Source organism: Alexandromys fortis, unplaced genomic scaffold (genome assembly GCF_014885135.2).
Source record: "Alexandromys fortis isolate MF-2015 unplaced genomic scaffold, M_Fortis_MF-2015_v1.1 scaffold_99, whole genome shotgun sequence".
NCBI lineage: Eukaryota > Metazoa > Chordata > Mammalia > Rodentia > Cricetidae > Alexandromys > Alexandromys fortis.
In genome coordinates, this window is record NW_026067982.1 from 880,865 (window position 1) to 902,515 (window position 21,651).

Genomic DNA, 21,651 nt, shown 5'->3' on the forward strand with positions numbered 1-21,651 from the left:
CTTCCTGGAGCCAGTGTCTGCTCCAGGGTGACTAAGCAAAGGACACCCAGTAACACTGGTCCCCTCAATGGCCCTGGCCATTCCAGGGATTACTTTGTCTTTGACCCTTTGTGAGCCCTGTCAGAGACGCAGCTATCACTTCCGCCACGATGTGGTTCCAGCAGGGGCTGCCACAGTCACCTGCCATCCCCCCAGTCCCCATGGCAGGTCACGGTTGGATGACAGAGGAGTTGTTAGTGGGGGATTTGAGGTGCTGGTACTGAAAGGTCGTCAAGAACAAAGACTTTCCAGACTGGGGACTGCTATGGCTCTCCAGGACCTAAAAATCAAAAACCTTGCTGTCCCCAGAAGTGGTGGCTTCTGAGCCAGGCCTTCCAGAAAATTTCAAGGATTGAGACAAGGCCTCTTTCTTTTGTGGGAAAAGCCGTGTTTGCCTCCGACGTAACTATGTACAAGAGATCTGTATGGCCTGGGCGATGGGAGAGCATTTCTGTGGATCATCAATTTTTCCTGCGCTGGCGAGTGCAGAAACTGGGATTGTGAGTTTGGTCTAAGAGTCTCTGAGTCAGTCTTCAGCAGGCCCAACAGGGGGCAGTGTTGGTGGCCCCCAAAGCATGCTGTCCCAGAGCTACCCATTGGGGGTCCCTTAGGCATGCCCACGCAAACCACCTCTTCCCTTCCCATGAGCAGTTTTCTGAGCATCTGCCCTGTAGGTCTGGTAAACGCCCAAAGGTTTAATAGAAAGATGGGGCTTGGGGTGGGGAAATGACTTGATGGGTATGGCACTTGCTGTGCCAGTGTGAGGACCTAAGATTGCACCCCCACATCCACTGAGATCCAGATATGATAGCGTCTAGAACCCGAGCTCCCATGATGAGATGGGAGACAGAGACACAAGAATCCTGCAAGCTCACAGGCCCGCCAGCACGATGCGGGCAAACAAGAGACTCTGTTGCAAACAGGATGGAAGGTGAGGCATCCAAGGTTGTCCTCTGACTTCCAGGCACACGTGGTGGCAGTTGAGTGTCAACACACGCATCATCACATCATATACACATACATACACAAAAGAGAAGAGGGGAAGGAAGGAAGGAGGGACTTGGGGAGAGGCTTTGATGCTAGCCTTCTGGTCACCCTCCGCATCCACATCTCAATGCTTGGGTTCTAGTCCCCTGCTAGGGGTCATTCCTGCATAGTCACACTGCTAACTGTTCACATCCACATAGGTGACTTCGTATTCCTGTGACAGCCATCACATGGCAACTGGCCTGCTTTTTTCCCTCACTTTGCCCGAGTAGGTGTGAGGTGAGAGCTGATGCTCGTCACCCAGCCACCAGGCTCCTGGGCTTTCATGCCTTATGCTTTATTAACATTTAGTGCTACTGATAAATACAACTAGAAACGAAGCCTGGGACGATTCCTGTTGCCATCACCTCGTGTCTGCCCCTGAGAGGCCTGGGACCCTCTGCAGCCCAGCTTCACAGACGGAATCACATTTCATGAAGATACTTTGTAGTTCTCCCTGCAGCACCAGAACATTGCCTTGAGGTTTGGTGAGGCTCTGAGGGCTGCTTTGGTTTCCTACTGTGTACTATATCAAAAGGCTTTGAACTGAAAAGGCTGCCAGGCATATTATTAAGATTCCGCTGGGCCGTGCTGTCTCGTCCATTGTCTGCTGTGTTGTTTCTGTATCTGGCCCAGCAGCCTGAGAGAGATTCGAGACAAAGGAAGATGCAGCACCTGCAGCTGGTTGCCTCAGGATGAAGGTTGCTGTACCCACGCTCCAGGTGCTGATCTAGGTCTACACTGGCTCACGTGCGCCCTCTGTCTCAAGCCTCTGACAACAGGGCAGCTCTGGGTCTCCAGAGTGAACAATTCAAGAGCGAGAATGCCCAGGGTGGAAGCGATTGCTTTCGTAATACCCTGGACTAGAAGAAGGCTCCATGACCTCCAATGTCTTCTATTTATTAGGAAATGAGCCCTCTCTTATTAGGACTTGCACAAGGGCATGCCACCATTTGGTGGAAACCCTTGAAGGGATCATATTGGAGATTGCCCACCACACAGATGAGACACAGGAGAAGGTCGCGCTCAGTGAAGAGTCCTTTATTGTCAGCAATGGAGAGCAGGCTCGTGCCAGAAAGGACTCTCGAACCTCAAACCGAGGGGAGGGGCTATCTCTAAGTCTGAGGTCATGTCAGGTCACTGAGACTTCAAAGATGAGAAAAAGCTGGCAGGGGATCTGCTGTGTGAGGGACCTAACCGTGGATAAAGTGGGCACCTCGGGAGTCTGAAAGACCAGCAGAGCAATGGAAGGGAAAGTAGGAGGGGCATGAACTGAGCACTGCAGAGACCCAACAGGGAGCCCTTCGGGGACTGGGGTACCAAGCACCCCACCCTGGCACTCAGCCCGTCAGGCTGGCATAGGCCTCGGCCAGGGCTTACACGAATATCCCACCTGGAGACTTTTCCAGGCGGTGCCCTGGTGGCTTCTACACCCAGGACTTGCAGCAAAAGCCAATAGAGTCAGCCCCACCCCTCTAGGCCACCTTCCTAGTCACTCAGTCCCACCATTCTGCTTTATTTCCTCCATGTGAATCTCAGAACAGCCCTGTGCATCTTCTAGAGCACTGTTTTTTCCATCCCTCTAGAGTATGTATGTTTGGGAGCCAGGGCCCTTACGTGCACTGTTTACTACTGTCTTTGCGCCCAGAATAGTGCTTGGGATGCACTGGGTGATAAACACGTATTATTCTATTTACCTTGTTTACAGATTTTGAACGCTTCTCACATACCAGAGCTAGTACCAGGCACCAGGATGCAGTGGATGTGCATTCGGCCCGGGGCCTTGACTTCTGCAGCCCAGAAGGGCAGGTGCTGAATGAGAAGGCCTCACGTTTGATTCTCTCTTATTACTCTGCAAGCATGTATGTGTGCATGCTTGCATGTGTGTGAGTACATATCCCCATGCGTGTGCACACAGAAGTAGATGTTCGGTTCCTCCATTGATTGCACTTTGCTTTATTTTCTAGGCATGTTCTCCCTGAATCCAGAGCTGGCCAGTCCCTCCTCTGTCTTGCTAGTCATTTTGTCTGAGAGCCTCTTTCGCCTGCCCTGAGGGCTGGGATTACAGGCTGCCTGCCTAACTTTTTCTGGGTGCTGGCATCTGGATTCAGTTCTCATGCTGACCAGGTCAGCGCTTTATCAGCTCAACCATCTCCCCAGTGCCACTTTGAGATTCTTTTTTTTTTTTAATATTTATTTATTTATTTATTATGTATACAATATTATGTCTGTATGTATGTCTGCAGGCCAGAAGAGGGCACCAGACCTCATTCCAGATGGTTGTGAGCCACCATGTGGTTGCCGGGAATTGAACTCAAGACCTTTGGAAGAGCAGGCAATGCTCTTAACCACTGAGCCATCTCTCCAGCCCCCCACTTTGAGATTCTTAAAGGTGCACACTCTGTGCCCCCTATTTTCATTTGCACCAACCCCCCCACCCCGCCCCAACAGCATCCTGCTCTTGATGCTCGCTGCTCCCAGAGAACTTGCCACGTGGTCAGATTTCAAGGACCCTGAGCACAACTGTGAACAATCTCAACAGAACTATTCAATGTTTAAAGAAATGTAAAAAATATGTGTTTTTCAGAGATAGTATAATTTAAGAATAAATTCTGTTAGTTTATTCTTTGGATTCCAGGTCCAGCCCTTTCCTAGCTGTGTGACCTTGGGTGACGCACACGGCATCTCTTGAGTCTGGATTTCTTCATTCCAAACGGAGATGCACGCAGGGTCCAGCCCATCGAGCTGCTGCGGAATTGGATGAGCTAACGCTATAAGCACCCAGAGTGGGCCCTGGACATCCTAAAGGCAGGTTCTCTCCACCACCCCCTTTCTTCTCCTGTTTCCTCTCTCCTGTGCACTCCTGGGATGGAAAATCTGGGTCAATGTGAGTAGCTGCTTAAGTGAGAGGAATATTGACGAGAAAAACTCAGGAATTATAGCCTTCGGGGAAGCAATAACATTTCACTTAGAAATAGTTTGAGCGAAGACCGTAGACATCTGCAATTTGTATGCAAATAAATGAGACTCTTCTGCTGTCCTGAGCTGAGACATAGCCCTGGGCTAAAGCTTGCAGAGAAACCTCTGTGAGCTTCCCTCCCCTGCCAGCTTAAGGAAAGCCTTCCCCAGTTTGGAAGCTGCAGCCTCCACTGCCTTAGCCCCTTAAGGACTTCATTAGTATGTCAGACAGCTAACTCGCAGGCCTTTCTCACGGGGGCTCTCCGCATCCTCTCTGCTGTGTAATCCACGAGCTCACACTCATCGTCTGTGTAATCAAGGACTAATGCGGCATTAACTTACAAACGCCGAGTCTCCTGCTAGTGACGGAAAACAAATTTGCACTGGGTCAAACCTCACCTGGCTTCCTAAAAAGCCACATCAATCGACAAATTAGAAGAGGAAGCTGAGAACAAGCTGGCGTGTGTGTCCTCAGACTCTGACTCGCATAATCAAGGGACCGCGATTTTTATTGCTATGCACGCCCTTGCATTCGTTCATCCAGCAAGTATTTATTGAGTACCTACTGTGTGCCCGGCACTGTACTAGATGCAGCGGATAGGTCTGCATCCAGGGAGTTTGTAATTCAGTAAAGCAACAAACAAACAAACAAACAAACAAACAAACCTGCAGGCAACTCTAAGAAAACCCTGACTCTAGATGCAGGTAAAGAGCAGACAGCCAAGGTCCCTCCGCCAGGTGTCTAGGAATAGAGGAGCCAAACCTCACGAAACCCTTTCCACTTATTTCTTCATTTTATTTATGTAGCCCCGGTTAGCCTGTAACTCACTAGATAGACTAGACTGCCTTCAAACTTGTGGGTGATCGTCCTGCCTCTGCCCCCAAGTCCTAGGATTCCAGAGGATCACAGACAGGACACACCCAGCAGTGTTCGGCACCCTTACCTTATCTTCCATCACTTGTCCACGTCTTGGATCCTTCACTGCCAGGCTTTCTCGACCTGCAAAATTGACAAGCTCAGTGCATGCCTGTCTATGTAAGAGGGGCAGGAAGGTGAGCCGGTCTAGGGAACCCAGGCTACCCTCCAGCTCACAATCCTCCTGCCTCGGCTCTGGAATGGCTGCGCTTACAGGGGTTTATCCCCGTGCCAACATCAACACATTCCCTTTTTGATTCGTGCAGACACAGCTGGGGCTGGCGTCGAGGTCAGACTCAAGAAAGACAACCTAGTTGGCTTCCTGTTCCAGTGGTAACACACTCAGCCAAAACAGCCTGGGGAGGGATAGATGGGTTCATGTGGCTGACAGCTCACAGTACGCCGGCAAGGGAAGCCAGAGCAGAACCATGGAGGAACACACTACTCTCTGGCGTATACTCCATGGCTTACTCAGTTTCCTTCCTTAGATACCCAGGAACACTGCCCAGGGGAGGAAATCACCTACAGTGGGCTGAGCCCTCCCGCACCAATCATTATTAACCAAGAAATGCCCCCATAGACTTCTCCTATAGCCTAATTAGATGGAGACATTTTCTCAATTGAGGATCCCTCTTCCCAGATGATCCAAGCTTGTGTTAACTTGACAAAAAAAAAAAAACCTAACCAGCACACAACTTCTTTCTAGAAGGGTCCATTTTGCCTTACACAGAGCCTCATTCATTCGTTCATTCATTCATTCATTAACAAATGTTTACTGACAATTTTTGTGTGTATGTCACACTCTGGTGGTGCAGCCATGAACAAGGCAAACGAACCAGGTTTCCTTTGAGTACCAGGCCCCCTTTTATGCATTTAATGCAGTTCACTTTTAAATGTCACCTAATTTCAGAATAGCTCCAAGAATCTCTGGCCAACCACAGCCCCTCTTCTCTGCTTCAGGTTACTGGAGACCCGAGTGTATGAGGCAGGGGAGGTAGGTACACGAGAGAGGAACCAGTTCTGCTCTGAAGACCTCAAGTGGAAGCCACCATAGCTCCTCCTCCTGGCCTCCATATGCCAAGGACATTCAAGGCCTGGTTGAGTAGAAGTTCCTGACCAGCTTACGTCTCAAAGTCAAAAGCAACACTCTAAGAAAGCTTTCTTAGTCGATTATAAATGGCCAGCTCAGAACAGAAAAGGATGCCAGGATTCCCACATTTTCTATTCCTGGCTTACCTTCAGCTCGGGCCACTGTGCCTGAGCTGAAAGGCCTCCCCCTGTGTCTGGGGAAGGTCTGAGGGAGCAGGGTCACAGACACATGCCCTGATACACTCTGGACTGCTGCACGGGCTTTCCAGGGCAGAAGGCCTTCATGACATCACCCCACTTCATCTGCTGCCGTGCCGTTCCCATTTTTTTTTTTAAAATCACCGAATGGCTAAGCCAGAGATGGAGTGATTGCTTCTGCAAGGTTGGTCCTCCCAGGGGGTGCCAATCCGGTGGTCCCACATTAAAGCCGCTGGGAACTAATGCAGATGGACACATTTGGTTCTAATCAAGTAAAGGTAAGAACACAGAACCCAGGTATCTGGTGCACACTTTGGGTGATCCCACCTTGCTTCCTGAAACACCTCGTGCCCCACAGGTCTTGGTGTATTCGGATCTGAACAAACACAATGTTAGTTTAATGCAGGTCCCAGCTAGGGAAAGGCGGTCTGGCTGGGGTGAGGGGTGAAGCTGGCCAGCCAACCAAGCAGCCTGGAGCCTCAGGGCTGAATCACTCAGGGGTTTCACCTCTTGACTTCCAGAAGGTACCAATGTCAGGGACACCAGGTCCTCAGGTCTGACGTGTTTATTCTATGTGTCTCTGGGAAATTCAGCCTCTGCATTCGCTTCTGCCTGTGTAAAAGATGAAACAGCAACTGAGCCTGAAATGACTGAACCTTCTCAGCATCCATCCAGGGAAGGAGATGGGACGAGGGACACGGTGGCCGGGGGAGGACTTCACTGTGAGACTGTTTAAGTTTTGTGTGGCTTCAGTGTCCTCAACATGAGGCTAACAGTTCAAAAGTTCCAGGGTCAATGTGAACTCAGAACCGAGACATACAAAGCAATCAATCAGGATGGTAAGAAACAAGTATCCTGGGTCAAAATAGTATTTTTGTTTTATTTTGTTTGATTTAGGGTAGGGTCCATAGCCCAGGTTGGCCTAGAACTTATAGGACTTCTCCTGCCTGAGCCACCTATCATAATTTTAAACATTTTAAATGTATTTTTGTGTGCATGCAGAATATATGCATGGCATGTGTATGAGGTCAGAGGACAATTCGGAGAAGTTCTCTCCTTCCAACCATGTGGAAAATGGGGCTTACAATTCAGGTCAGCGGGTTTGATGGCAAGTGCCTTCATCTCTTAATCTATCTTGCCAGACCAGATCTCATGATTTGAGCACTGACTCTGCCTTCTGTTAACTGGACACTCTTTAAAAATTTTAAAGATTTTTTTTTCTTTTTCTTTTATGTGTATATTAGTGTTTTGCGTGCAGGTATAGCTGTGCACCATATATACGCAGTGCCTAAGGAGGCCAGAAGAGGGCACCAGATCCCCTAGAACTGGAATTACAGATAGCTGTGAGCCACCATGTGGATGCTGTGAACTAAACCCCACAGGTCCTCTGCAAGGGCAATCAATGCTCTTACCCACTGAGCCATCTCTCCAGCTCACACTGGCTAATCTTGAACATATGTGTTAATGTCGCGGGGAGTCCTTTCCTACCTTTGCGGATGGCGTGACCCCAAAGAATTGTAGAAAGGACTGAGAAAGTTAAAATGGCTGCTCTGAGGTAACGGGGTGAAGCAGCTCCAGAGAGGGCCCACCATGTACCTTACAGAGCCGGTGGTGCGGCACTGATTCCTTGATTAATGGGGTCTTTGGGGCGGAAGCTTGTCTAAAAGGAAGGCAGCCACACGTGGCTGCTTTTAGAAGAGACTCATAAATCACAGAAAGAAATGCTGGCATGTGGTAGCTGGCTCAGTCGCAGCCCTCAGCCTGGACTCACACCCACCCCTGCTCCAGAGGGATCCATCACTGTCTAAACCCTGTGGCAGGCACCCTGCTTAGCATATGTGAGGGCACAGCACACAGCTCTGAGCCTTCTGCCCCAGGCTGTGGCCCATAACTTCTAGTCAGAAGACCATAACTTAGTCATCAAACCAGCTTACTCAAATAGGAGCAGGCAAACTGGGTACCGTGGCCCCAGCCTGGAATCCCAGTGCTTGGGAAGTGGGGCCAAGAGGAGCGAGAGTTCAGGGACATCTTTGGCTCCTTGGCAAGCTGAAGTCAGCCTAGGCTATATGAGACCTTACTAAAACAAACAGAAACCAAAAATCAAACCAAACCAGAAAAAGCATGCATCAGAACCTTGCCGAGGTAGTCTTGCATGGTGGTACATGCCTTTAATCCCCACACTTGGGAGCAGAGGCAGGCGGATCTCTATGAGTCCAAGACTAGCCTGGTCTACACAGCAAGTTCCAGAACAGCCAGAGCTATACAGTGAGACTCTGTCTCAAACAAAGAAACACAACCCAAACCACAGCAAATACAATGATGCCCTAACCCTCCAGGTTCTCCCCCCCAGTGCAGAGGACAGAAGGCTTACATAGATGCCTTCAATCACTTGGGCAACTGAAAGAGAGGAATCTGGTCAGTAAGTCTAAGGCAGAGCTAGGTGTTAGTATTCAGGCATCTGTACCTGGCAGCCATTGGGGTTCTGATAGGCTATGTCCTCAGCTGTAGCCACTAAGAGCACCTCCTGTGCACATTCACTACGTCCCCTTTTAACAGGTCTCTGCCCACCTCCCATCTCTTTCTGCTTCTCTGCCCCCCCCCCCCCCCTTCTCTTCTGCTGCTTCTGTCCCTAGAGGACAGTGTCGTCCTCCTCTTTCCTCTATTTACACTCCCTTTTCCCTGATAAAAACCCCTCCAGGTGAATTCTGTATCATAGCGTCTTTCTCGCACTGCTCTCTCTCTCTCTCTCTTTTTTTAATTGTAACATTGGTTCCCTGACTGGGAAAAGCTGTCTTGGTGTTGCCTCCTCCTGCTCACCGGCAGTTTGAGGCACGCCGAGATCCTGGAACCAGGCCCACATAGGACAGCCTCGCTTCTCCAGCGAGTCTCTCCATCCAAAACTGGCATGATTAGTGAGCCCCTCCCGCTTCTCCACCTCTGGCTATTTCCCACGAGTGAGGAGTTGTCTCTTGAACACGGTTTCTCACCTTTTGACCTCGTTAAGTCCTGGTACCAGGCAACCACGACTCTCTCGGGCTCAAAGCCCTCGGCCCCCACCCTTTGCATGACGACTCACTGTGTCTCTCAGACCCTCGGGTCCTTAGGGCTTTGCTCTGTGGCCTCTGCTCCTTGGATGATGACTCTCCTGGGTGGCTTGTGCCTTTCTCATTAGATCCTCGCTTGATAAAAAGCTATTGGATCTCGTTCTGCCTCGCTTATGGGGAATAAGCCTACCAAAAATCTGCTTCCTGGCACTCTATGCCCTGATGTTTTACGGGACCTTTGCAACATTCTGCCAAGGATCCTGATGGAAGGAAGGAGGCATCACCCCATCACCCCTTCACCCTTTCACTTTCCCCTCCCCAATAAACCTTTTACACTTACTCCATGGCATGTGGCATATTTGCTCGGTGACAGAGCTCAATGAAAGGTACGCACTTCATGCTGGGACCCTGCCCACCTGCCCCACCCTCAACAGATCCGCTCTCTTCCACCTGCTCCAAATCTGCTTTCTCTCTCGTTCACTGGCAGCTTCGCCTTCCATTCAATATTGGTAACTGGGGCTCTGGCGGGGTTTACCTACCTCTGACCATTCCTCTGAATGTGAGGCTTCCTTTCTTAAGCACAGCCCTCCTTGCCTTCTGGCTTTTCTCGAAGTCCCAGTACCAGGCGACTGTGTCTCTCTCAGACTCAGGCCCCTTGGCCCCAACTTTGTAAGTCTGATAAAACACAAAAGCTGTTTGAGCCATCTCAAAATTGACCCTCTCTGAATTCCAGGGACACCGGGAACTGCAGCCCCTTGGGTCTTACCTCTCTGCCTCATTCATGGGAACTGTGTCATCATTTATACCTCCTTGCTCCCATTGGGATGTTTTTTGGAGACCCACTGACCATGCCTAACCAGTGTTGTTGCAGGCTTACCAGCTGTTGGCCACAGAGCTGGAGACACAGAGCTGGGTGATGCCGTGCTGATGGGAAAGGATCAGGTGCTTTTTAAGTCCTTGGGAATTGACTTGAATCCACTTTGAACAGGATTTTTCTAGATCTGGGTGGTGCATGATGGTTCTACAGAGCCTGGACTGTCAAATGGGGCAGCCAGCTACTCCAGGATGTGGCCAGCACCCCAGCTTTTCCAAGTCCCCAAAGATGAACGACAGTCCCCGGATCAGCCGGAAGTAGTCTTGAGAACATGCATCCTTGTCCTTGCCTCACCTGCTGCCTTTTATAAGAAATAAAACGGGAGGAATCTTAGCATTCAGGCATCTGTACTGGCCTGACCTTGGGGCCCTGTCAGGATCCATCCTCAGCTGCAGCCACTAAGAGCACCTCCTGTGCACATTCACTATGTTCCCTATTAAGAGAGCCCTACCCACCTCCCATCTCTCTCTTTCTTTCTCTCTTTTTCTCTGTCTGTTTCTGTCTCTCTGTCTCTCTGTTCCTTTCTCTCTCCCTGTTTCTCTGCCTGCCTCTCTCTCTCTCTCTCTCTCTCTCTCTCTCCTCTTCTGCTTCTGTCCCCAGAGGTCAGTCTCCTCTTCCCCCTTTTTACACACTCTTTCCCCTAATAAAACCCCTCCATGTGAGTTCTGTAACAGCGTCTTTCTCTCTTGCATGTAGCTTTTGTTTTTTAAATTACAACACTAGGACCACACTGATTTACTAGAACCTGAAGGGACTCTGAACAGGTGGTCCTCACAAGGCCTTTACTGAAAGACAACTGTCACAAGGCAGGCTTGGTTTTTGGATGGCTTGAGGGGAGACCTAGGGAGCAAGGAGCAAATCGTTTTTCGTGGACTTCTGGGTTACTCACCTCCATCCTCTCCACCCAGGGCCGTGAGGTCTCCTAGGCTTCCTTAAAGGAAAAGTGAAAACCACACCAAAACCAAAACAAACCAATACAAAGTCCAGCCCTGGAGAAAGGATTACTAGTCCAGGTCTGGCCTCTGCAGCTTTTTTCCAGATCCTTCTGCGGGAATGGTCTGATCTGAGTCACCACTACATTGTGTACACAGCCAAAGATGCCCAGGCCACCCAGCAAGGTGACCTCTGAATCCACCCTGGCTTCCCCTAGACCTACCCAGCCCAAGATAGTCAGCACCCAGGACGGAACCTGAAGCTGTTGGGAAGCATGGTTTTCAGAAGGCTAGAGTGTCTTGTTGGCTCACACCACCTTAGCAAAAGGGCCTGGCAGAGAGCAGGTACTGTGTGTGTGTGTGTGTGTGTGTGTGTGTGTGTGTGTGTTCTCTTTACTGGCTACTCTACCAGCAGCTGCTGGCCAGGAGAACACAGTCTCTCCCCTGCTCCGTGACTAGGCCTTTGCTAAGCTCCTGGCAGGGAGGTCTTCTTACCATGAGAGAAGCTGCTTCTGGGAAAAGCAGTGACTCAGACCAGCACAGGCAGGGGACGCACAAAACACCAGAAAATGGTTGGGTGGGGATTATCTATCTATCTATCTATCTATCTATCTATCTATCTATCTACATATCCCCCCCTTGTGTGTGTGTGTATGTATGTATGTATGTAGAACACAGTCTCTGCTCCATGGCCAGGTCTAACTCTGGCAGGGAGGTCCTCCTAACAGGAAAGAAGTTCTGGGTCCCCTCCCTCATGGAAGAGCTGTGACTCAGATACCGGAGTGACTCACACACAGGGGACAAACACCAACACAGTTGGGTGAAATCATAGGGACATTGTGAACTCTAGCCTTTCCAGGTCTCCTTCCCTGGTCCCTGGTGGAGAGGACCACACCTACCCAGGGCTGTGACAGAGTCCTGGGGCCTCCTGATGGGCCGTGGTGTGGTCTGGATAATTTCTCACAGGTATAAATGAGGAGCGAAAAAAAGAGGCCATTGAAGACCAGAGGCCAATGGCTGGGGGAGCATATTGGGAGCAAGCACTTGCGCTTTGTGCTCTGCACCACAGCAGCCAATCAACGAACCAGCCTGGGGACCAGACAAACAGAGAACTGACGCCAAATCCCAGGACCCAGGAGCAGCTTTCTGCTGGGCAAACAGGAGGTTGACCCTAACACAGACATGGCTCCTGCGTCCCCAGCCCTTGACTGTCCTGTAGGCTTCTGTGAGAACTGTGATTAATGGCCAGTAGCTAGCTGGGTGTGGTAGCTTGAATGAAAATGGCCCCCACAGATACATAGGGAGAAGCGTTATTGGAGGTGTGGCCTCGCTGGAGGAAGTTGGCCGGAGGGGTGGGGGGTGGGGGGGTGGCTGTGAAGTTTCAGAAGCTCATTTCAGGGCTAACAGCTCATGGCCTCTTCCAGCTGCCCACGGATCCAGATGTAGAATTCTCAACTACCTCTCCAGTACCAGGTCTGCTTACACACTGCCACGCTTCCCGTTGTGACAATGATGGGCTGAACCTCCGAACTGTAAGCCAGCCTCAGTGTAGTGATTTCCTTTATAGGAGTGGCCATGGTCATGGTGTCCTTCACAGCAATAAAACCTAACTAAGACACTAGGCTAACTAGTCAATGGTAGTTAGCCGGGCTCCCAGAGGGAATGGAAGGAGGACAAAGGGAGGACTTACAAACCCAAGACGGGAGCCAGCTTGAGGGCTCTTCAGCCAGCCAGGGATTTGCTCTATGCCCTTTAGTCCCAGGAATTATTTTGAAGAATCCCAAGTTAGCTACCCTGAGGGGTGTGTGTGTGTGTGTGTGTGTGTGTGTGTGGTGAAGGAGGGGTTGTTAGCTACACTCTGGCCTGTCCACTGCAGTTTATTTATTTAATTTTATTTTGATTTTTGGTTGACACATGGTTTCTTTGTATAACAACCCTGGCTGGCCCGAAACTTGCTTTCTTAGACCAAGCTGGCTCCTTCTCCCGAGTGCTGGGGATTTCCACTGCGGTATATGTGCACACCAAGTCCATATTTATTTTTATCTAGGTAGGCTCAACTTCTGATCACAGAAATGGTGGCGATTGTCTATTGGTTTCCATGGAAACTGCGAGGTAGCGCATCTGCTACCCGATTAAGTCAGCCTAGGCTAGTGGGACTCTTTTAGAATGACGTTGCTGTTTCTACCCAGGAAGACCGTCAAGCCTGGATGCTTTCCAGTGTATAGAGCAGGAGGAAAGGCGGGTCTGAGGGACGAGGATGGCTTCAGGGAAGAAGAGAAAATTGTTGAAAGCATAGTGGGATGGCCCTATCTATTCAGAGAAGACCTTGGGTTTCTATTTCTAGGCGCAGAAGGGCCTGTGTAAGGAAGCAAGGGACGTGGGCTCATCCTGACACGGCTTCCTGGGTCCCACCTTCTGGCTCCCCTCAGAACAGCTGTCCCCAGCTAGAGGAGAGGCTTCACCTCGAATACGCTCAGTTTCATTCACTCCTACAGGATAGGGACCCCATTCCCCTCTGGCAGTGGAAGCTAGCTGAATGCTTGCAGAATCTGAAGCAAAGGCACCGGCACACGCGGACATGGAAGAAGTGGTTTTATTCCAGGTGTGTTTCATAAAGACAGTGTCCTCCAGGACAGCTTAGTGGCACATGCTTTGGTCAAGAAGAAAAGCAAAAACAGAGCTGGACTGAGTCCCCGCAATGGACAGCTGACAAGTGCAGAGCCCGGTCTGACCACAGGAAACAGCGAGAGGCCTTCTCAGAGCTGAGCAGAAGTTCGTAAGTTCACAGAGAGAGAGGCCCAGGTTCCCAACCCCAAGGTCTACGCTGGAGCGGGGTCCAAGTCTCTAGAGAAGAGGCTCTGTCTCAGCCTCAGCTCTGCCCCTTGCTCTAGCAGGAGGATTCCCAGAGCTTCGTGGGATCTGAGGCCAGTTCTGCAGGAAGCAGTGTGTGAGAGAGTCATCAAAACAGGATGGGCGAAGCTTGGTCACCATGGTGAGAGGCCCCTGTGCTGAGCCAGGGGGTGATCACAGATTTGGCACAGAACTGCCGAGATGATGCTGGTGAGAGCCAGAGGTGCAAGGAAACTGCTGGAGAACCTTCCAGAGTGGGTACCGCAAACCAGGTTCTTGGCTCCTAACGCCTGGCGATGGCCAGGCCAGGCCCAGCAGGGAGGGTGATGATGGGGGCTCGCTCATTCAGAGCAGAGGAGCAGATCCTTTGGAAACCAGGAAGGGGGGAAAATCCAGGCTCCACCCCCACCTAGGAAATTGCATCTGTGCATACATATGCAAAACTTCCTATGAATGTGTGGCTGTCTGGTCTATGAGAGACTGGGTGATCCTGGGTTAAAAGTGGCCTCCTTGGGCTGTCTTGCTTTGGGAGAAAGACCCCAAGAGTTCTGGTTACCGACTGTCTTTTTCCCAAGATTATACTGTGGAAGCCCATGGTGGGGAGAGGGCCCGGATTCCAGGATGATACCAACGTGTGGTCTCGGTGTTCTCAGTAGCAAGAGAGGAGACAGCAGGGATTTCTCGACACAGACAGAGCTACTATTTGGCTTTGCAGTCCATTGCAACTGCTGGCGCTTGGAGAAGGGTCTGAGCATGAATGAGGTTTGGCCTGGGTGACCTGGTTCCTACTGATTGAGAAACGGCTATACTCCAGAAAGGGGGAGGGAGGATCCTATTCTGACCAGTCACCATGCCCCATAATGCTGTGTTTACAGAGGCAAAGACCTTTGAAAGGGTGGGGGCTCTAAAACAGTAAGCGAAGACAAGGGTATTCCAGGGTGTATGACCAGGAGCCAGTTGGTGCGGACAGGGTACCAATTGGTCATAAAGCCCCAAGCGTGAGGTCTTGGCCTGACATATAGCTAAGCAGAAGTGGAGTCTGCTTAATTAATTATGGCCGGATCCTTCTGCAGCCTCTTGCTAGAATGTAGAGGGGCTGCAGGCATATGTTGGGCTGGGGGCCTGGGGCTAGCAAAGCAAGGACAGGATGATGTCCTGGAAAGAGAGCTCATTTTTGTCTGGCACTTCATGCTGCTTCTCCGGCTACGTTGTTGTCTGGTTCCCCACCCTCATCTCCCAGGATGCATCCCTCTCTTACCCACCCACTGACCAAGCCCCTCAACCCTTCCCTGTTCTCCAGCTGCCTCTGCCTTCAGCCTCGGCGCATGCTGCCACATGTCCTCTTGTGGGACCCAACGTGGCCCCTCTGTAGGCTTCCTGTCCTTGTCCCTGCTAGGCAACCAGGGGAAGGCCCACAAACCACCGTCTGGAGTTCCTAAAGGGCCAAGGGAGAAGACAAAGGGCCAGGAGCAGCTGCCAAATCTCTGCCCAGGACAACTGCACACTAACCATCTCCTCTCCCAGGGTTAAGACTTGGGTGACACAGAGGGCACGGAGCCTGCCCCACACCCTCCCTGAACTACCTTTGGAGAAATGTGTGGTAGGGGTGGGTACTGATGATCCGGTAGAAACATGAGGAGATGGGAAACAGCCCGCTTGACACGCCCCCACCCTAACCCCTTCCGGTCCCCAAGTCTCATGCAGACGGTACAGGAGGCTGGGGCTACCATCATGTGTGTGACAGCATTTGCCATTGCTGGGCCGGGGCGTCTGCTTGACACTTGCTGGTCACCAGCTGGGCAGGTTTTGTCTCCAGGCAGAAGCCGCTGACAGATTGCTGGATGAAAGAGCCTTTCCTTCTCCATTTCTGGGTGGAAGGAGGAGGGGGAAAGGAAGAAGAAAAGGATCACATGCGGCTACGTACGAGCTTACCCAGCATACACGAGGCTGCACGCTCCAAGCCCAACATTCATTTCATGTGCACATACGTGATGCTGCATAGGCCTGGGACACGCCACGCTCAAATGTATTTATTTACTCACTGTGTGTGTGTGTCTGCGTTAAGTGTGTGTCTGCGTGAGTGTGTGTGTAACTGTATGCATATGTACTTCCTGCACAGGTGTGTGAGTGTATGCATTCACAGAGGTCAGAGGTTGATGGCAGTTGTCTCCCTCCATCACTCTATCTGATTTTTTGGTACAGGGTCTCTCACTGAGCATGAAGCTAATCTGGTCAGCTAGTCTGGTCAGCAAGCTCCAGGGATCGTCCTGGGTCCTCCTCCCCAGGGCCAAGATTACAGGCTGAACCTGGCCTCCTAGGTGGGTGCTGGGGATCCAGATTGAGGTTCTCGTGATTATACAGCAAGCACGTTAGTCACTGTGCTGCCGTCTCCCCAGCCCTTACCACCCCCCCCCCCATTTAAAGCAGACAGGGTACCTCTCTGGGGCACTCACTTCTGTAGTATGGCGCAAAGTTACTGCATAGATCAAAGGGTGCAACACTGACCACGGGCTGTGTTCAACCCAGAGTTGTGTTTTATCTGGCTTGCATGGTGTTATTTAAAATCCAGTTTAGCCATCACATAAATATCTACACTTCCAGCTGGGTGATGGTGGCGCACGCCTTTAATCCCAGCACTGGGAAGGCAGAGGCAGGCGGATCTCTGTGAGTTCAAGTCTAGCCTGGTCTACAAGAGCTAGTTCCAGGACAGGCTCCAAAGCTACAGAGAAACCCTGTCTCGGAAAAATCAACCCCTTTCCTCCACCCAATCTACATTTCTTGTTTCTCTTTGGAGACAAGGCCCCAGGCTCCGTTTCTATCAGTTGGCTGAGCTGGGGCTCTCCCTTCTCTGCTTTAGGCAGGGCTCTTGCTCTCTGGCTCTCCAGGGTCCCAAACTGGTCTTGACTTTTCTACCCTAGCAGTTTTCCTACGAGTTCCCTGCAGGCACCTAGTGGATGAGCCCTGGTCCAGGCTAACCTCTTCTCCATGGGAGAAAAGGCTTTCGTCTTCCTGGCCTATAATCACGAGTCCTGGCGCCTACACTCTCAAGGGGAGCCACCGCTTTTGCAGTCACAGCTTGGGCAGTGGGGTGAGGCAAGGAGACCTGGGTCCTCCTATGGTAGATCCTGGCATTTCCTTCTCCCAAGTCTGACAAGGTGAGGGGAGGAAGTTGTTCCCATAGGACATTTCAGAAGATGAAGCTGAGAGAGGATGGTGCGTTATCTGGGATATGGAGAAAGGATGAGAGGCCCAGGTTTCTAGGTTTGGAGGAGACTGCATGGCAACAGACGTTTTGTTTCTTGCCTTCTTTCCTTCCGTGCAGCCACAGCATTCTCCTTATAGCCACCTTATCTTCCTAGGAGGCGGCAGGGCTCAGGACCATGAGACCGGAGCCCACAGTGAGACAGTCTGTGTGCTCACTGGGCAGCTAAGGGACAGAGATGAGCCGCTTCGTCTCATCTCGGAGATGGGACGGTGTTGTTCACATTAGCTTCCGCACGGACACCTGCATTTCCAGCCTCCTCGGACACGGGGCTGCCCTGACAGCCTCTCATATTTAACTCCACTGGCCAAACCTCCACCGGTGTCAAGCTGGGAAGGCTATGGTCTCTTTTCTTCCGGGGAGGGAGGGGGCTTCCCTGGCCCGTGGGGCTCAGGCTTAGTGCTGCCTTGGCACCTAGGTCTCAATAATATGGTGGCTCCTTTCATCTCTTTTTACCAGGTTCCGTGAGAGCCAGACTGTGCGCTTCTGTCTTCCCTTCTTGTACATGATCTGTACATTCCTTGGCACGGGGAGGGGATGAGCAAAGGGAATTACTCACTGGTAGGACTCTTACTTCCACCCAGAACTACTAGCCAGCCTTTCCCACCAACTCTCCCGGCCACTCCGTTCCGAGCCTGGGAGGGTTCTGGCACTCTTTGGCCCCCCATTTGCAGATTCCTCTGGCAGGGCAGAAGCCCATTACTGTATGAGTGAGGAACCTGGGGAATGGCTAAACTGGAACCTCTGACTCCACTGCATCTTGTCTGACTCTCAGAAGCCTCAAGAACAAGTGAAGCCCAACCGGCTTCGGTTGGAATCACAGCCAGTTTGGGACCTGGAAGGAAAGCCCAGAATCCAGAATGTACCGATAGCGGGAGAGCTGTGAGCTGTTCATTGGTCCTCGGGACACCTAGAGTGCTGGGGAGGAGGGGCTGGCGGGGCTTTCAGGAATACAGCGTCTGCAGCTTGTGAACATAGGGGTCCTGGGATCAAACTCAGGTGTCAGGGTCGGCAGCAAGCGTCTCTAAAGCCCACAAAGTGCTTTTATAGAGAAGTCCTTGAGTGGGGGCTGCCTGGGAAGACACCAAGAAGCTCCGACTTTAACGCAGAGAAGGCGTTCGTGGGCACAAGGCTTTCCCCTCAGAATGGGGTTGAGGCTGCAGGTGATGGGCAGACTGCACCAGCCCCACCGCAGGAAAGAGCAGAAGCTGGGCTGCATCTTGCAGGCTGAAAGCAAGCTTAAGTGGCCGGCCAGTCCATCCGGCAAGCAGGCTATAGAGCGCTTCCCTGCCTCTCCCACCCTGACTCTCATTCACAAAGGCTAGAAGGAGAGAACCTGGCTGCTTTTCCAAAACAGAATAGCAAACTTCCACTCACCCCTAAAGAAAGAATTGACCCAGGCAAACAGAAGAGGCATTGGAGGAAAGCCTGCAGGCTCAGTCTGAGAGCCAGGCCTCCGCCCTCCACCCCTTCAGTGGGCTGTGTTACCAGCAGGGTGGGCATAGGAAGGGCTGCAGTGGGGAGCAGGGAGCCCTTTTGACCTAGAAGAGCGCAGCTGCAAAGAGAAATCCAGAAATCCAGTGTTTAGTGTTCTTGTCACTGGCTGCTGTATGCCCCAGGGAAGTGACAAATTCTTTCTTTTTTTTTTTTTTTTTTTTACTTTTCGAGACAGGGTTTCTCTGTAGCTTTGAAGCCTGTCCTGGAACGAGCTCTTGTATACCAGGCTGGCCTCAAACTCACAGAGATCCGCCTGCCTCTGCCTCCCGAGTGCTGGGATTAAAGGCATGAGCCACCACCACCCACCCATGACAACTTTTTTCTGAGCATCAGCTTCTGCTTCCACAGATAAGCCTGAGCCGTTTCCTAGGATACACCTGAGGCTAGTAGTGTGAGCTTGCAAACAGCTGTCTCCGGACCTCAGACTCCCGGTGACCCAGCAGTCAAGAAACCCTTGCTATGTCTGGCTTCCATCTGGGGGCTTAGGAGTCACACTGACCTGGGTTTAAATCCTAGCTGGGTCCTCCCTTTCCCAGCTGTGGGAGCTGCTAACCTGTGCCTGGGGCGCCTGGGTACAGTAGGGCTAGCTGAGAATTGCCTTACCAGGTGGCTAGAGGAGGACACACAATGACCGTGAGTGTGAAACATGCAGCCCAATCCGGGAGTCAGAACTAGCTCTTATTTGAGCACTGTAGTTGCCGTCGAGGGCTGGGCAAGCAGCATTAACAAGACAATTGCTCCTGCCCTCAGACCGGCAGGACTGCTGTTAAACAAACGCTTAGCTTCCGCGTCCGCTCATGAGTGAAATGCTAGGGTGGCCTGAGAGGATGCCGGGGGCTCCTCGGATCTTCCTTCTAGAGAGCTTATCCGAGAGTACACCCCTCAAGTGGGGACTCCCTGCTCAGTGTCCCTTGGGGCTCTTGGCCATCTGTGCCCGGTGGTGGAGGCTTACCTGATTGCTTTCTCTAGGGTTACACTCTTGCAGTATTACTGGGGACCCAGGGGAGGACATTAAGGTGGAGGTAGCAGCCAGGCATTTCCCTTGCTGCTGGATGAGGTGGTCGCTGAACAGCCATGCCTGCAAGACCAAGGACAGCTCTGGATGGACGGATACGGGTAGACAGGTGGTTAGGGGAAGAGACTGGGGACTTTTTCAGACTTTTTATGAATAGCTGTAGAAATTAAGGGAGAGTATTCATTACACAGTTTCAATCTTTGCTTCTTGTTTGAAAATGTTCATAATCAAATATGAAGATGGGGAAGCTCAGCTGGAACCAGCCACAGGGCAGTCAAGGGGGCTCCGGGGAATGCTGGAGATAGGGAGGAATGAAGGGACAGAGGACCCAGCCAGGCCCACGATGGGGCTCCACAACCTGCTCTAGAGCTGATGTGGGTGTGGCACTCATGCATTTGCTACGTGCACAAAGTCCCGGAGACCCACAGCCCATCACACTCATCCAAGCTGCACTCCAGAATAGAACCAAGAAGCATTTCTTCCTTTAGAAGAGAAAGTAAGGGACACAGGGCTGGGAAGGGATGGGCATGCGGCAGGAGCAGAGTGTGGGGAGCCCTGGGAAGGAGGTTTACTGAGGGTGCAGACAACAGCAATGAGCAGAGAGACATCCTGACTCCATTCGTGGCCAGGGTCCTTGGCTCCTGCCCTGCACTTAGCCCTCCTCGAGAGCCCTAGGCAGCTCACCTGGGCTGGTGGAGGGCTCTTGGAAGACCCTCTGCAGATCCCCATTCCCAGCAGGAAATCACCATCTGTGTTTGGGCCCTGGGATTCTAAGCAGTTGACGCCTTGCTTAATGACCCCAGGGAGATCTTCCTTTGTTGGGATCCTGAGGAGAAAGGCAGGGTCAGGCTGCGTCTCGGCCCACACTAGCTTACCCACTCCTTCCTCCAGAGGGCAGCACATGGTCACGGAGGTCTCTGTGACTGGCAGGACTGGTTGGGGGGGGGAGTGGTGGGAGGATGGGGGTGGGGATGGTGACAGTGAGCGGGATTAGAAGAAGAAGGAGCAGCCTCAGCTCTAATAGGTTCTTATGGGAGTCCCGGAGACACAGGGGACCCCGAGAGGACACTCAGGCCTGACTCATAGCTGATACCTGGGAATCTAGAGGTAACATCAACATCCAACCTTAAAATAACAGGGAAAGAATGATTTTGGAGCAGCTAACTGAAAGTGCCCAAACATGCACATATACTCAGTCTCACTATAATTAAATGATGCGTGTTAGAGAGGAATCACTATTTGTGTCTCACATATTTGTGTATATGTGTGTTTTAAATGCCCCACGCTGGCGACGCCCGTGAGGCTGTATCTACTCCACCAGTTGAGGGCATAAATTAGTTCAAGTTTGGGAGGACAATGTGGAATTAAGCATCAAAGTCCTTAAATGTGTATGTCTTTGATCTAAGAATACCAGTTTAAGAAATTTATCCCATTGTGTGTGTGGGGTGGGGTAGAGAGATGGCTCAGCAGTTAAGAGCACTGGCTGCTCTTCCAGAGGACCTGAGTTCAATTCCCAGTACCCATATGGCAGCTCACAATTGTCTGTGACTCCAGTACCCAGGGATCTGGCATCCTCACACAGACATACATACAGGCAAAACACCAATGCACATAAAATAAAAATAAATTATTAAAAAAGAAGAACCCGTTCTTTAAAAAAAAAAAAAAAGAAGAGCCGGGCAGTGGTGGTGCACGCCTTTAATCCCAGCACCAGGGAGGCAGAGGCAGGTGGATCTCTGTGAGTTCGAGGCCAGCCTGGTCTACAAGAGCTAGTTCCAGGACAGGAACCACAGCTACAGAGAAACCCTGCCTCGAAAATAAAAAAGAAGAAAGAAGAGGAGGAGGAGGAGGAGGAGGAGGAGGAGGAGGAGGAGGAGGAGGAGGAGGAGAAGGAGGAGGAGGAGGAGGAGGAGAAGCAGGAGAGGCAGCAGCAGCAACAGCAGCTTATTCT

At 51.4% G+C, this 21,651-nt stretch overlaps 1 protein-coding gene across 1 annotated transcript in view; it reads right to left on the bottom strand.

Moving 5' to 3' along the window:
- Positions 1-13,653: 13,653 nt before the first annotated feature.
- Positions 13,654-21,651, bottom strand: part of Galnt16 (polypeptide N-acetylgalactosaminyltransferase 16) — an 80,389-nt gene continuing 72,391 nt past the window's right edge. The window contains exons 13-15 of the mRNA XM_050158652.1: positions 20,385-20,526; positions 19,638-19,763; positions 13,654-15,793 (exon numbers count right to left, since the gene is read on the bottom strand). Coding sequence (XP_050014609.1) covers positions 15,656-15,793; positions 19,638-19,763; positions 20,385-20,526 — 406 coding nt within the window. The 3' untranslated portion in view covers positions 13,654-15,655. The remainder of the gene's footprint in view (positions 15,794-19,637; positions 19,764-20,384; positions 20,527-21,651) is intronic.